At 46.0% G+C, this 17,239-nt stretch overlaps 1 protein-coding gene across 1 annotated transcript in view; it reads left to right on the plus strand.

Annotated features, from left to right (window-relative positions):
* The first annotated feature begins 6,512 nt into the window (after positions 1-6,512).
* The window catches only part of ADGRA2 (adhesion G protein-coupled receptor A2), a 220,171-nt gene continuing 209,444 nt past the window's right edge, over positions 6,513-17,239 (plus strand). Inside the window, exon 1 of the mRNA XM_088453047.1 lies at positions 6,513-7,067. Coding sequence (XP_088309173.1) covers positions 6,826-7,067 — 242 coding nt within the window. The 5' untranslated portion in view covers positions 6,513-6,825. The remainder of the gene's footprint in view (positions 7,068-17,239) is intronic.

A 17,239-nucleotide genomic window follows, 5' to 3' on the forward strand; every position in this document is an offset into this window, starting at 1 on the left:
CAGATCTGGTAAGATTGGGAAACCCGACACCGCACTATAAACCAATACCTGTCGGGATGTTACACATGCGCCAGAGCCGCAGTGTGCATGTGATGTGATGTTGCTGCGGCTTCGGTCACAGTTTGGGGGAAGCCACAGCCTGTCTTTTGGGGGCGGTGATGGGGAGGAGCGTCTAAGACACTGGCATGTAGCTGACTTTATAGGGGTATGCTGAAGCCAGTGACTGCGTCGTTAGATGCAGCTTCACTGGCCTTGGCAATTGGACATTCTGAGCAACCTGAGGGTTGCGCAGATTTTCGATTGTTGGGATGGTGATACGATGCTGCGTCTTCGGGCCTGAGAAGCCGTAAGTGGGTGACCTTTAACAAAAGATGCCTCCTGCTCCAGCACCCATCACTCCTGCGTCCATCTCTAAATCAGGCCCAGAGTCACTCTGCACGGGATGCGGTTAAGATGCCGGCGGACGGGATGCTGGATGTCGGTATACCGAGGCCAAAATCCCGGCGCCAATCAGGAAGCCGACACTGCGATCCCGAAGGGATCAAGATACCAACGCCGGTATCCTGAACGCCGGCATCCCAAAAGTAAGTAGGGTTAGGCACCAACGGGGGGAGGATAGGGTTAGGCACCACCAATGGAGGGTCAGGGTTAGAGGGGGAGGGTTAGGGTACCCTCCGGCCTCTGTCGGGATTTTGAAGATCGTGATGCCGCTGACGGTCTTCTGACCGCCGGCATCCCGTTCAGCGGTATATCATACCGATTCCCTCTGCACTGTGTGTAACATTGATCCATTAAATGATACCCCCCCCCCTCAGCACATTAAAGGGAATATTTACTAAAACTTCTAAAAGAAAAATTGGATGTGCTGCCCATAGCAGCCAATCAGCTAGCTGTCATTTATCCTGTGCTTGCTAGAGGGTAACACCTCCACTTTTCCTGTTTAGAGGTTTCTGTAAATATAACCTTGAATTTTATTGATGTCAGTGCTGCATTTATTATATCTCAGATCCTTTTGGCAAAGATATGTTAAGTTTTCTCCAAATCAGATGGGATGAATCTGTTGCCCTAATTTGTGTTCCACAAAACCCCTGAGCTGGTGCATTTAGCCGATCCAGCCGGCGTGGTTCAGGGTGTATGCTTACTCTCTTTTATTGAGAGATGCCTCCACAAAGAAGATGTGCACCTAGGTTTGAAGGGAGTTGGAAGAATCTAAAGAGACCTGCTACACATCAGTGGGGAACGTTTCCTTTAACTAAATAACACTTTTAACGTTTTCTCCTAAAATACTATGGGAGAGAGGTACTAATCCTTAAAATGTGATAAAGTAGAGAATAATAAAGTACTAACCAGTCAGCTCCTAACTGACATTTTTCAAACACAGCCTGTAAAGTGACTGTTAGGAGCTGATTGGTTGGTACTTTATCACTCTCCACTTTATCACTTTTCAAGGCTTAGTACATCTCTCGTCTTCAATTAATCATGAGTGAGATGACATTGGGATCACCCCATTCAGCAACCTTGCTCAAAAAGTGAAATCTAATGTTTGCACTTTTCCACAATGCTAAGCTCACAGATCACCTACTCTTTACTCCATCCAATCCTTCTGTCAGCTGATATAAACGTTTGCTCTGTGCACATGCCACCATTGCACTCCATAAGCCCATGCACTTAAAAGAAACTATGGTTGCATTCTCAAGGCAGAATTCTTGGAGCTCTGCCACAACTCAAGGATTTTACACTTGGCTCGATTGTTATTTATACCAGCAATGAGACTGTATTTCTATTATCATATAGTATTAGAGATCTCAGTTTTCATATATTTGCAAATATATTGTATAGGCTCTGTTCTGGTGGTTCCTAACGCTACATGATAGTAGCACTTTGGGTCATATAATTTAATGCTGTTAGGCTACATGATAGATCTCTGTATTTCTATTATCATGTAGTATTCAGGTATCATTGCTGGTCCTTTGCAGAGTGCTGGGGGAACAATTTTCCTTTTTCTTGTCTAGATGAACCCCCTTTTTCATGTACCCGTGAAGGGCCATTAAGTTGTTTTGTGCAACCACCATTTTATATTACTGTTCAGAGAGGCATGGATGGGACCAGCATTTGGAGGATGTGCTGGTTCCTGTAGTGCATTTGGTGGATTTCGGGGTTCAAAAGCCAAAAGGAAGGGTCAGTAGGTGGCACCAGTGAGAGAGAACCTTGTATTGGATTTCTATTCTACAGGAACTAACCAAGAAGGAGAAAGTGGTAAAGAAAATGTTTTTCCAATCTTTGCCTTCTAGCTGGGTGTGGAGATCCTGTTCCCAGTCCGTAGTGAATTTGGTTATTGTCTGGATTGCATGCTCTATCAGAAGTTTGTGTTGTAACTGGGGGCGCCAATAACTGCCTTGCCCTAGGTGACAAAAATCCTAGTTTCGGCCCTGCAGTACCCCACAGAAAGCAAATGTGCTGAATCTAAAGGAGCCAAACACATTTCCTCAAAAGGGGTCAAGCATCTACCACAGGCCTGAAACGTTAGACCACAGTTGGACAAAGACCGTCTGTCTTGAAGAGCACCAAAAGAAGACTCATCTGAGGAGGTAACCAGCTGGCCTGCACCGAGCAACCCCATCTGCATCCACAATTGAAATGCAGTATTACCTGAAGGAAAACCAGGGAAGTCATACAATGTGATCAGAGATGAGGCTATGGAGGAAATACACGCAAATCGGGAATATACACTGAGCTTAATCGGAAATACATCACTCCAGTGTGTACCCAGCGTTAGTCTAATCGTTCAAGCAACTACGAAAAAAGGGGTGAAAGAGGGCAGCCCTGCCTGGTGCCATTAGTAATAAACACAGCCGCAGCTCCCAACAATAGCAGGTTTCAGTTTTTATTGGTTTGGGAGAAAACGCTTACAGTATGCTTACTGGCTATGATATGTCCCAGGCAACAGCTAAAACTCTTCTTGCTGAGCTGTTCACTGTCCTTAAACACCAGGACAGCTCTGAACTGATCTTGTTTGTGTGTTCACCTGTTTGTCCTCCTCTATGTATAGCACAATCAGGCAATAAACTTTTATTAAATTGTTGTCCAAAGTAAAAAAAATAAAAAATATATATATATATTTTTTTTTTTTTAGCAAACATGGGGATGCATAAGAAAATATGATTTATGTGTTTGTATAGAAAATTGTGTTTGTAGATTTTCACTGTTGTCAACCACTGTGTTTGTGTTCTTTTTCCATTGTTTGTTTATGTTTTCACTTCATCATGTTTCCCTGTGGATTATGTCCACCATATGTCAGTTTATCTTTATGGGACATTGTTGTTTTGTAGTAAAGTTGTGTAACTTTGAATTCTACATTATACAAAGAAACAATATGAGATTATGAATCTTTTCCCACATCTCTATAAAGGGCATTCAACATGTGGCCCTCCAGCTGCTGTGGAACTACATATCCCAGCATACCCAGCTCCGCACTGATAGATTCTGGGCACTAGAGTGTGCCCAGAGTCTATAGCGCATGCGCAGGTGACCGGGAAAATGGCCATGACGGCCATTTTCCCTGTACTGCGCATGTGCAAAACGATGGGAAAATGGCCACGGCGGCCATTTTCCAGACGTTTATACAGCTCTGCCAACACAGCCAACATGGGATTCCGGAGAGGTAAGTATAATACCCAGGGGCCCGTGTGCACTGCACACCATGCACCCCAAATTTTATTACAGTATTTTTGTAAATTGAAAAATATAGATTTTTTTCTATAAATTTTTTTGACAGTTTTTCAAAGTGCCCTCAAAGTTTTTTTTTGTTTATTTCGTTTGAGATTAAACAAAAAAATTAGCTTTTTATAATATTTGCACATTTAAAAAGACAATAACATAAATCAGCCATTTGACACCATTTAAAAACCTTCAGTACTTTACTAATGCCCACAAACAGCCTTCTATATTGTCCTGCTTATGAAATTATCAATTTTGGGGTGTTCAGGATGGTCTCCCCACTTTTTCATGCACTTCTCTCACATCACATTTGCCAGTCAATTCGCAAACCTCCGCTGCAAGTACCGCGAATAGGCATTTTTAATTGGATTGGAGAATTCTCGGGTGCAAGCATTCGTGTGAAGTGTGCCAGTTTCATGAAACATACTCACTACTCGCAATTCGCACGTAATTGGATTGACCCCAATATATGTATTTCAGAAACAGGCATCACTTTCCCATACGCATAGCTCAGGATGACACGGAGCTGTACATACACGCGCACGACACTACCATGACACTCCCATCAGAAATGGCCGCTCCGTGCTCCTTGACAGTTGCTGCCCAGAAATGTCTACTTTATGCTGGTCTCTGCTTACACAAGCTGCGGCACGCACACACCCACTTGTGACACATTGGCACCTATTTAACGAAGGCAAATACCGGCGGAACTTTGTGTTTAGTATCCCGTGATACTAAGGAAATATTCACTGGTATTTACCAATACTTACCCCTCCGGCGAGGTCCCGCAAAGTCTTCGTCCTCGGCGGGGTCCTCCGCTCATGTGCTGGCAGCCTAGCACTGCCAACAACGGTGTAATTCGCATGCACGACAGTCCGCCTGCGCATGTGCATGACAGCGGGACTCTGCAGTGCCTTGAAGGCTTCACTGAAACCGGAAAGGCACTGCCAGATCTCCATTGCCACAATGGGGCCCACATCGCTCTTGCCATCTAGAAGATGGCGAGAGCGATGCTTGACAAACAGCGGTAATCTGAGATTACTGCTGTTTGTTAAATCCACAAAGGGTGGCATAACGCCTTTAGCGAGTACTAAAGGGGTTATGCTTCGTTGTTAAATAGGGACCATAGGGCCTGACTCAGAGCTGGACGCTCTGACAGAGCGCTCGCTCTGAATCAGGGCCGGCCCTCTGGTTTTGCAGAACGGCCTTCTGGCTGCGCACATAACTGTGGGTGACCAACCACAGCTATAGCGAGTGGCCATGATGATCATTGGGCTTGCGACGAGACCCTTGTGGTAGGGGCTCGTTGCCGCAAGCCCAAGAGTGCTTTCGGCTCAAACAGAGCCGAAAGCACTCCCACTGACATCACTTGTGATGTCAGTGGGGCCAGCCCCAGACGGTAGGCGTTCCCATGGAAACGCCTCCGTCTGGGCAGCCACGCCCCCGGCCCGCCCACCCAAGGGGGTGTGCTGTCACTCAACATCGACAGCATGCCCCCTTTGGTACGAGACCTGGAGCGACGGTTTGCCCGTCGCTATCTGGGTCTCGTGCATGCGCACAACGGAGCCGGCTCCGTCGTGCACATACGCACTGGGCCATCATTGACCCGCTTGCGAGCGCTTAGCGCTAGCGAGCGGGTCTGAATCAGGTCCATAGTGCGGTGCATGTGCACATCACGATTTGCAAGATAAAATGGAGACGTTACCCAATCAGCTCCTAACTCATTGCCTGTGCTAGATAAATAACAGAAGCTGATTGGTTGCTTTGGGCAACGTCTCCAATTTATCTCTCTTTAGGGCTTGCTACACCTCCCCTTTTGTGAGATGAATGTTTCTACTAACCAATAGTAGTGTCTTTAATCTGACACCCTTCTATTACATTATTATTAATTTAAAGTGATTCTCTCTCTCTCTCTCTCTCCTGTCTATCCCAGGGGTTCCCAAACACGGTCCTCAACACTAACAGTCCAGGTTTTAAGGCTAGCCATAGCTGGGCGCAGGTGACTTAATTAGTACCTCAGTTATTTTGATCTGAATATCACTAAAACCAGGACTGTTAGTGTGCCTTGAGGTCCGTGGTTGGGAATCACTGAATTCTATCCTATCTAAATGGGATGTAGTTATGAGGTCTCAATACCGATATCCAAATCCCGACAAGGGATTTAAGGTAGGAGTCAAAATACCGACAACTATCTTAATCCAGACGCTGGAACGCCGAAGGATGCAGGACCGAACCAGGTAAGTCTGGGCGCACTTAGCGTTAGCCGCAGGGGGAGGGGGGAGGGTTAGCTTTAGGGAAGCGTAGCAGGGTTACGTTTTTTTGGGGGGGGGAGGGGTAGGGATAGGATTCTTACCTGCCCTGTCGGGATCTTCTCCATTCGTGCTGCCGGCGTTGGGATGGACTTCATACCCATTGGGATGTAGTTATGAGGTCTCAATACCGACATCCAAATGCCGACAAGGGATTGTGTATGTAATATATATATATAGAGAGAGATTTATGTTATCTACTCACCCCGAGAGCATACTAAAAGGAGTTTAGTACAATTGCTTCCTGTACATCTGCACGTTTTAATTTTTTTCTGTTCCTGCAAGTGAGATTTTTACAGGAACTCAGTTCCGTCCGTTTCCTTCATTCTCTCTGCTGCAGCACTGTGTATCCTTCCTATGTGTGTTAGTGTTATGCATTGTATGCCTGGCTGTGTGTCTGTGTAGTGTGAGTGTGAGCAGGGTCACCTCCCAGCCATCAGTGAGGGTGTAGCTGCAGGCTCTAGGACCAGGCAGAGGATGTGTGCTGGGGGAGGAGGTGCAGGAGCTGCAGCACTTCTAGTATTTGGGAGGCTGGATATAAGAATCCGTTATATCCCATCATATATGCACTGGGTGAGCCTTATCCAGCACTAGCTTTCCCTATGTGGGATACCTTCCTAGGAGCAGCCCCCAACCACAGCATGCAGCCTGACTGTGCCAGGAGCAGAGTTTGCGGAGACTTTTGAATAAGGAGGCAGCTGCTTGTTACCTGGGTGCTGCTGCAGAGGACAACTTGTGGCATGGTTACTGGGGCTGGCACTTCACCCACAGCTGTATAGGATGGGCTGATAAGGACAGCATGCCGCTCATGATGCTTGGCTGGAGGGCACCTAGTTGCCCCTTAGTGGTGTTGTTTCTCCTCTCCCTCATACCATGGACCCAGAGTTGTCCTGTACTCATCCACAGCTGCAAATGTGTCGTGGAGCGCTCCAAGCCAGGGGTGGGCACTGCCAGTGCTCCAAGGAAGAAAGTCATCTGTACCAACGAGGATCTGCTGGAGGTTCCTGACCCTGCTCTGCTGCCCAACAAGACCACCACCCTGTAAGTAATGGATGGGGTAACAAAATGGTTAACGTGTAGGATCCTGGAGGAATATGTGATTTATTTAATGCCATCCTGTAAGTAATGAATGGGGTATAGGTGTGTAGGACTCTGGATGGATGGATGATTTCTCTAATGCCAAGGGGGCAATGACAGCGTTGAAATGGTTAATTCATAGGGTCACAGTTGCATTAAAGTGTAACTAAGCATCTGAGCTCCAGATATGAGCTAATAATGCATATAACACAAATCATAAACCCAGTCAATTAAATACACAGCTCACTAATAACTGATAAATAGGATAGTGTTAATATGGATAACATATGTCATTCATAGTGATTGTGTACATATGCATCATAAAATGCATTGAGAATATCCACCCAGTACTAAGTTTACAAAAACAAACATAACATAATAATGAGATGATATTTTATATACCGAAACACTGATGACAATAACATGTATACATTTCCATCATTGTAGTAGTTATGTATGTAACATACATATGTTTGTATGGCTATTGCAGATACAGGTATATACTGTGGGATCATACACAGTATTTAATGAAAAATACTAATAGTACGTGTTTGTACATTCATAGCAAATGCAGGTACAGTGATGACTGAAAAGTACATTATCACAAACCTGGAGGAGGACAATGTTGCAGACTGCATTACATAAGTAAATGGGGAGTACCATCCTAGTATTGCTGTAGAACCAGATACAAGTACATTTCTTTATTATTTATTATGCCTTGAGTCTTTACAGTAGTAGTCAATCAACATTCACGTCTATTTTCAAAATCATTGAATGGGTTCATGTTTTGCAGATATCAGTGTTTAAACAGTTTTGGGCAATAGGCGGCCCTCCAGCTGCTGTTGAACTACAGATCCCAGCATGTCCTGCCACAATTTTAGGATGCCCTGATAGTAAAACTGTGGCAGGGCATGCAGGGATGTGTAGTCCTACAGCAGCTGGGGGGCTGCTTATTGCCCACCCCTGATGCATAGTGTCACACTGCACTGAGGGTGACTATTCACTATACATGTTTGGAGCATCGCCCATCCCAGATTTCATGCTGAAACAGTTCAAAGTTCTAGTTGTAACATTAAAGTTAAATGGCGATCATCCACCCCATGTCAGCATCTTACATTGACGTGTTATTTGTTGGTAGGTATTGGGCATTGTATACGGTTGAGAGATTTGGTAGATTCCATAGCAAGTTGCCACTTTTATTCTCGTTTTTTATTATATGGGATAATATAAATTGACACATGTTCTGTGCCTCTGATACAGACTGTTTAAATGGTGCACCTTTTACAGTTCCACAATGCCTGATGCTGATATATGGCCATAGCCTGTTTAGGGCAAACTACAGGAATTGCTAATGCACGGGAGTAGGTTTGTCATATCGTCATACCAACTAATACATATGCAAGATATATTAAATGATGTAATATTTAATTTATTTTTTTAATTACGTTAGTATCACATGTGGATGTATCTTCTTGTTGGATGCTGTGGTGAGAAATAATCATTAGATCTCAGAGTTATGGTATCCATTAGGCGATATTAATGAGCGATTGCACAATTACAACATTGTAATCGTGCAATCGCTCATTAATCGTGCACAAATCGTTCACTATAATGTCGGAAACGACCAGCGATGCGTGCTCCCGCTGGTCGTTTCCGACATAAATCATCGCCCGAACATGCCGGTCAATCTGCCGATAGCGTCAGATTGGCCATGTTCGGGGATGAGGGAGGGTGCCTGCATTGAACGACTAATCGTTCAGTGTAGGCACTGCAGGTGATGGGGAACGACGGTACGATTACGATGTTGTAATCGTAGTCGCCTAGTGGATGTGTGGCTTTAAGTCACTGCTGGAAATGGTAGAGTTACGGTATGAACTTATGTAAAGAGGGTATTTTTTGTTGTTGTTGCACTATGATTTCAATGATTACTGTTGTAAGATTGTTCAGCTCTTTTAAAAATCAAAGAAATGTCTATATTAAATGCTGTGTACCTGTCAGGCTAGCAATTTTGTGGTGCACACAATGCTATATAAAGTTTTTGTTCTACTCCATAATTGTTGCTAGTACCCTTCATATGTGATCGCAGTTACTCCTGTCACACTCAGCGTGAAAATACTGATCTGTAGTGATTTCCAGGGAGAGGACCTTGTGATTTACAGTAATTTCCTCCTCAAAATATAGAAACTGAATGCTACTTATCAGCGTTATAAGCACAGTGTTAAACTATTCAGCTTGGAAACACATTCAAGGGTTTTCTACTTGGGTAACAGGCATAGAAAAATGTGTGACACTACCCTAAGGGTTACAGTGATACAGATGAATCCACTTAAGTGAAGGGAGGAAAGCAGCGATCTCTTGCAGCATGTACATTATGGATGTAAAAAAAAGGTGCTACAAAGACTACTCCATCTGTAGTGTCCGGGGGGAGCAATTCTACAATACAACAGAAGCTGGATATGTTATATGTATAGCTATAGGTAGAAAACAATAAATATTGTTGGCTATAGGAGTTACACTCAAGATGGCTGTACTTGCTGCCACGTTACGTGCATGGAATTAAATGTGTATATTCACCCGTATGCAGGATTGAACACATCTTTCCGCCATACTGCCCCATGTGTATGCTTGGTTTCATGGCAGACATCATTATCAGTACACACTTGCACACACAGGCCTTTTCCTGGTGAAAAAGATCCATCTGAAAACAGGCGTAATTATGCGTACGCATAGCCTGCAATTCTGTCAGCACGCCCTCACTGAGCTCTGCCCATCACGTTACACCCCTTTAGCCGCATGGGGAAATGCAGCGCAGTTGCGTACACATATGCATTACTCATATTTGTGTGCGTTCTGTACCGGAGCAGTGCAAAAACACACAAGGTATATCCGTAAAACTGAAGCGCATTCAATTATTTATCAGTCCCTGAGTTGGCGACTTTTTTTTTTATAATTCTTTATATTTTTATTAGATGATAAAATATACAAACATTGTTAATGACAGAAACAATGGGAGTCAATTCATATATACAGCAAAAGTTTTTGGCAGTACAGATAAACAAAACAATCGTTAATATCATATTGCATGAACAGGATGTCAGATATATAAATATACTAAATGCTTCATATTTCTATTAATACTATAGTGAAAAAGAAAAAGAAAAGAAAAAAAAATACTAATATACTGAGGAAAATTATAGAATCAGTAAAGAGCTGGGGTAGGTAAAGATTGATATTGGAACCATGGGGACCATATCTTCTGAAACTTAACAACCTCATTATTATGCAGACTGGTGATGTACTCCATGGAAGCTATATAATTAATCTTTGTCTCTAATGCAGATAATGGTGGAGGACTGTGATTTTTCCAAAATTTGGCTATTAAAGACTTGGCTGCGTTACAAATGTGCATGATTAGTTTGTCCTGAGTTCTAGAGATCCCAATTATAGGAACATTTAATAGAGCTACTGCAGGCTCCAATGGCACATCAACAGGCCCGCTGAGAGCCACGGCGGGCCTGGGTAATAGGGGGCGTGACCTAATTGTGGGAGGCGTGGCCACGCCCCCTCCCGGGAAAAAAAAGATTTGCAGCGCCGCGAAGCGTCGCTGCGCGCTGGGGAGGGGGGCGCTCTGGGCCCCCTCAGCCCTGCTCAAAGCCAAGGGGGGCGCGATCAGTGTGATCGCTCCCCCCCCACAGGCATAGGAGTCTCCACTGCAGCTCAGCACACGCTGTGTGCTGGGCTGCTCTGAGGGAGGGGGAGCGGCGTCGGACCCGGGTCAGGAAGCCCGGGCCCCGGTAATCTGTACCCGCTCCCCCCCCCCTCTCGGCGCCCCTGCACATCAATTCCAAGTACATAACATATCAATGAACGAACCCCGTAGTTGGCGACTTTTTAACGTAATGTCCTGCAATCAGGGCCGCCATCAGGGGGGGACTGCCGGGCCTGTAGTCCCGGGCCCGGAGAGAGAGGGGGCCCGGATGTCAGCATTAAAGGATTATAGCTGCATCCAGGGAGAAGACTCAGTGCTGCACAGCACAGGCAGTATTCCAAATAAATAGACAGCCGCGAGCCAATTAGAGCTTGCGGAATGGCAGCCAATTAGGAGCGGCAGCTCCTGATTGGTTGTCGTTCTACAAGCAGCCAATCAGGAGCGACCGCTCCTGATTGGTTGTCCCGCGAGCAGCCAATCAGCAGCGGCTGCTCCTGTTTGGCTGCCGGTCAGTGCCATATTTGAAATGACACCGACGCTTTCCAGCTGCCTGCCGCTGCATAACTGCACTGTTGCTCCCGCTCTCTCCGGACCAGCTGAAGTCAGTCCATAGGTAAGTCCTCCTAATGTAGTAGCCTTTCACTGTACGTCCGCCCCCCCCAAATCCAGACAGCCTCCCCTGCCCTCTGCCTCTACCGTTTGCTCACAAGTGTACAAGTGTTCCAGATCCTTGCACAGTATAAGACCAACTTAACCCTTTGTCACCACTTTGCCCATGTACCATGCCGTCCCTTCCCTGTGCCTCCCTCCTACTCCAGCCTTTCCTAACCTGCCCCCCCCTCTCCCCCCAATAAGGTTCAGCCTTCCCTGCCCTATGCTCTCCCCAAGGGGGGCCCTGCCTATTTTATTAGTACCGGGCCCCACAATTTATAGTGGCAGCCCTGCCTGCAATACATTGCTTCAGGGAAGGGCATCTTCACCATTCACATGCGGTAATGTCTGAGCAGCAATGGTATGCTACGGTCCCCACCAGGACATATCTGCTAAGTAAGGTCAAGACTATTTAATATGTGTGTTTGATGCATCGTATGTTATTTAGGCAAATGAGTAGGAATAGATAGTAATTTGCAAGAACTGAAGTGACAAGGTTATTTTACGTTTTAGGATACTGCACCAAAAATGTATGGGTACTGATCTTTAATTTAACCATTAATTCTATGATGGGGGCAGCGAACACGCAGGAGTGTCAGTGTGTCTGAGCGCCATTACAGGGCACTGCAATGGTATACGCAGCTTGAGCTCCCACTGCGTGCGACGAGCATTAGCAATTTCTGAGAAAGGTCTGGCCTCGTGCAATTGTGCATGAGGCTACAATGGTACTCGATGTTACCGATGGTTTCGCTGTTTTGCTAAGTAGTATGAATGTGAGCAAGGGAAAGTGGGCGTCCTTATGTTAGGCTGCGACGGCATTGTGATTGCAAACATTAGCATATTTTCGCGGTGTGTCTACGTGCGTAATCGCAGCTATGATCGCAGTTGCGATCCATAATGAATCAGCACAAGGGTGAGAAAACCCACAGCAGCAAAAGAGTTAAAACTAGACTACATACTGGCCGCCATATTTCTTTGCCCACCACAGAGACTTTGAAAACGGGACAATAATTTGGAGGGGGAAGCAGTCGGGAAGCCAGCGGTCGCAATGCCGACCGCTCGCTTCCCGACTGCTTAATTTGGAGGATATCAATTTAAATTTCTATCAGATGCATGCTAAGTACTTAAAGAAAAAATAATTCCATGTCAGTTGTCAGCTTTAAATGTAAGTTTACCTTTATATGACAGGTACCAGTAACAATCTGATATATTCATGTAAAAGATTCATGGCCCAGAGACATTGACATAAGGTTGTGCTGTGTTATGGTGGGTGCACACCTAAACGACCGGCAATCGTGCCGATGTTCAGGGCGATTTGCCTTCACCCTGGACACCCTGGACATCGCATTATTGCCAGTACACACTTAATGATAGACGGAATGATCACTGGACCTGATTCAGACCCGCTCGCTAGATGCGGCCGCTCGCTCCCAGCATATGCAAATTCAGCTAAGTGACGTCAAGGCAGGCGATCGCACGGCAAGGCATAAGCACGCCCACTATGTCTTGGCGAGCGATCACTTCATCTCCAGGAAGTATATACAACCGTCGGTACATCGGGAACCATCGGGACAGACCACAGCGCTTGTGGTTGACTGTACCCTACCGCAAGCACTGCGAGCAGTTCTGTGTAAAAATCAACCAGGTGACATGTACTCTGACGCTGCCTGTTAATTATGCACGCCTCTGAAACGGCATTGAAACACTCAGGCACGCCTGCGTTCGCACCTCCACTCCCCCGTTACTACTGGCCTGCCCCTGTTACCACCCACAAATGGCCTCTCCTGTCACTCATTCCACTGGGCTGTCTTTGCTGGGCGAGCGAGCGCTTCCTGATCCCTCAAACTAGTTTGCACACACGCACTGCGATGCATGCGCAGATGCATAACATCGGCCGCGTACGAACGAGTGGCTGCTTGCGAACGGGTCTGAATCAGGCCCACTGTTCCGTCCCTCATTAATATGTACAACCTCACATGTGATATAGTGTGATTGGCCATGCAGCACGGCCAATCACACGGCATCGCATGCGACTGCGGGAGCGTGCAAATCGGGCATACACACTGCACGATATGCCCGATTTGTCGTTCCAATTTGTCTAAATCGGCCAATTCGTGCTGATATCGTCCTGGTGTGTATGCACCCTAAGTAGGGGTGATCATTTCTCCCTATGCAACGCACACAGGGCCTGATTCAGAGCTGGACGCTATTTGCGCTCGCTCGTTCAGAAAAAGGGGCCGGCTATTTAAATTGAGCGCTCGCTTTTTGCGGTCAGTTGACGCCTCTATGTCTGAGCGAGCGAACGAAATACGCGCTCGCTATTTTGTAAAGACGCCCCCTGGCCACTCGCATCCTACGTCATCTCCGCTATTTATTAGATTAATCGAGTACATCGAAAGGCGTCTGAACTGCTCGCAGTGCTTGTGGTTGGATTTTCCTACCGCAATCATGCGAACAGTTCAGGCTAAGAAACAACCAAGTGACGTGGTCGATGACGCTGCTTTGTTAATTATGCACACCCTTAAAACGCCCATTTTGACCGTTTGGCACGCCTGCGTTCGGATCTCCACTCCCCGTTTTCAAGCACCTTCCCCTGTTACCACCCACAAACGCCTCATCCTGTCACTCAAATTAGCAGGCACTCGCTATTTTGCGAGCACACAATTTCCGACCGCAATGAATGGTTCGCGCATGCGTATTACAACCCATACGCATGCTCAGTTGTGCGAACATCGCTCGGAGCGAACGAGCGGCCGTTTACGAGCGGCTCTGAATCAGGCCCACGGTTTGACTATTGAAAGACATCAACAGTGGGCCCCTCAGTCTGAAATTCCTGATAACAGAGATCAGTTACGTAGCTGAATTGTAAATGTCCAACATCTTAAGTCATGTTTATCATGTCTTTTCTTATTGTAGCTCCTTGTAAATTAACATTAGTGACCTTTCAACATTAGCCAGTATAGCCAGTGCAATATCAGCTTTCACCATTTACCTGACCATCTGCTCATCCATGTGCATTTAATAAAAGTACTTGTCCGAATGCATGACATAATTCACTTTGGAAATCTGTTTTGTATAGAATGCATATGTGCAGGCAATTTCATGGAGTTTTTCCAAAATGTGTACATCTTGAACATTGCGCGTGATCAGATACTATCATAGATGGACATGATCTATATGCCTTGTACCTAAATTTATACTTATAGGCACATATTTGAAACTACTGTATACCTGACATGCAAATCTGATAAATGTAACTTTGATGGTAAAGCCTGATTGTAGTGTACAGATTTTTAGCACACATATATATTGTGCTAGTGAACTATGCACTGCCACCCCATACTATCCATATTGTTCTAGACATACTAAATAACTTTTGGTGGCTGCTGTACTTTGGGCTAAAAGACTAGGGTCAAATTTAAACTTGCCTAAGGAATGCACAGACAAAGGAGCTGTCCTACTGCCTGGATAAATGCATTTAGATTAATATATATAGGCCCTCATTCAGAGCCGTACGCTCTGAGCAGAGCGCACGCTCTGAATGAGGGCCGGGCTCCATTTTCATGGAGCGTCCTCCTGGACGCTCGTATAGCTGTGGGTCACCACCCACAGGCTATACGAGCGTGCATTGTGATGGTCGCGATGGTCGAGACCATCGCGACCATCGAATTTGCGAGCCGGAGCCTGCGGTTGAGGTTTTCAACCGCAAGCTCCGGAGTGATTTTGGCTCTATCAGAGCCAAAATCACTCCCACTGACATCACTAGTGATGTCAGTGGGCCGGTTTCTGACGGGAGGCGTTCCCTTAGGAACGCCCCCGTCAAGGGAGGCACGCCCACCAAAGGGGGCGTGCTGTCAAGCAACATTGACAGCACGCCCCCTTTGATCGGACACAACGAGCGAAGGACTTTCCTTCGCTCGTCGCGTCTGGCGCATGCGCACGACGGAGCTCCCTCCGTCGTGCGCATGCTCAGTCCATAACATCGACCCACTTGCGAGCGGACAGCCGCTCACGAGTGGGTCTGAATCAGGCCCATAGTTCCTTCCCTTTATTTCAAAATAGAAATTGGCTGCAGTTACTGGAACATCCTGCAGGGAGGTGGGGTGTTGCTGCACTCACAAAGATTAGTGGTGAACTTTGTTTTTAGGGCTACAATATAGACACTAGGCTGAGAAAAATGTATGCTGATCCATGAAGGATAAAATATATTTTCTTTCAAGGAATCGGTGTCTGCAGTTATACTTTGGAGGAAAATGATGTATGTTCCTAATGTATTTACTAAACAGATTAATCATCCCCAAAGTCACTTGCAAAATCATGTGTATTTAGGGTATAAAAATATTGTATGTAAGTGGACATGTAAAAAACTATACAGAAGTGTTTAGACTCTAGTTTTTAATATTGTTCATTATTTATAAAGTACCAACATATCCATAGTTCTGTACAACAGTAACACCACGGCGGGACTTTCGGCAGCGACAGCGGCATCTGTGTTCTGTACAGCGGTGGGTCACGTGGGCGGTCCAGCCAGCATTGGGCTGCGCAGGATGACCTCTGTCCTAACGTCACTCTGCACAGTTCCATGCCAGCTGGGGGAAGGGGGAATACTGACAGCGGCATCCTGACAGCCAGAATCCCGACACCCATAGGGAAGACAGTGTTTTCCTAATCACTACTCTAACCCTAACCCTCCCTTCCCGGTGCCTAACCCTAAACTGCCCCCCTCTAGTGCCTAAGCCAAACCTCCCCCTCCCCGCATCCTAAACCTAACACCCCCTCTCCGGTGCCTAAACCTAACCTCCCCCTCCCCGCACCCTGATCCTAATCCTCCCTCCCCGGTGCCTAACCCTAACCCTCCCCCTAGTGCCTAATCCTAACCCCCCACCCTAACCTTAACCTCCCCCTAACACCCCAATACTTACCTTTGGGATGCCGGCGGTCGAGATACTGGTGCCGAGATCCCGACCTTTCGGGATTTCGGCGCCGGTATTTAGACCGTCGGCATCCCGCACAAAAGGGATCCTCCTGACTACATCCCAACCAATCAGCTCCTGTCATTTTTTAAACACAGCCTGTAAACTGACAGGAGCTGATTGGTTGGTACTTTATCACTCTCCAAAGCTTAGTGCATCTCCTCCTTTATATTTAGGTTTGTGCTATTTAAATCGCAATGCAAATTCCTATTTCCCCAATCACATAACTTTACATTTTATACCCAATCAGATTTGTGGATATTCCTAAACTGCGGTGAATTCTTAGTAGCCTCGCCAGTGAGTCTGCTGGCTCTAAATCCCCTGCAGTATAGATTTACAGACCCATGCGCTTCTTTTGTGCTATCGGCAAAATTTGTATTTCCAACATCAACAGTCTTTTTGCTACTCAACTTCTCTTTCAGCTGTGTTGAGCTCAGATAGGTGCAGTAGACTTTGTGTGACACAGACTCACAAGACCTCAAGTGTTTCCAGATGTTGGAGAACAGTCCACCAATGTTGCCTGTGTGAGCGAGTGAAATTCTATACCATGGGGGGAGAATGTCTCATTATAGAAGTATAAACGTTATATCAGTCTTTCTTCATGCTGCAGACATGTAGAAAGTCACATTTGTAACAGTAATATCAAAACCGACTGCTCTGACGTGATCCAGTGTTTTAGTTACAGCACTGTTGAAGCTGAGTACATGGTCTGTTATTGCTTACAAATGCACAGAACTGCCTAAGAGATTCATAGAGACTAACACAATGATTGGAAAATTACAGGAACACTTATAACAAAGACC

The sequence above is a fragment of the Taudactylus pleione genome, unplaced genomic scaffold (genome assembly GCF_031769625.1).
Source record: "Taudactylus pleione unplaced genomic scaffold, aTauple2 ptg000567l, whole genome shotgun sequence".
NCBI classification, from domain to species: Eukaryota; Metazoa; Chordata; class Amphibia; order Anura; family Myobatrachidae; genus Taudactylus; species Taudactylus pleione.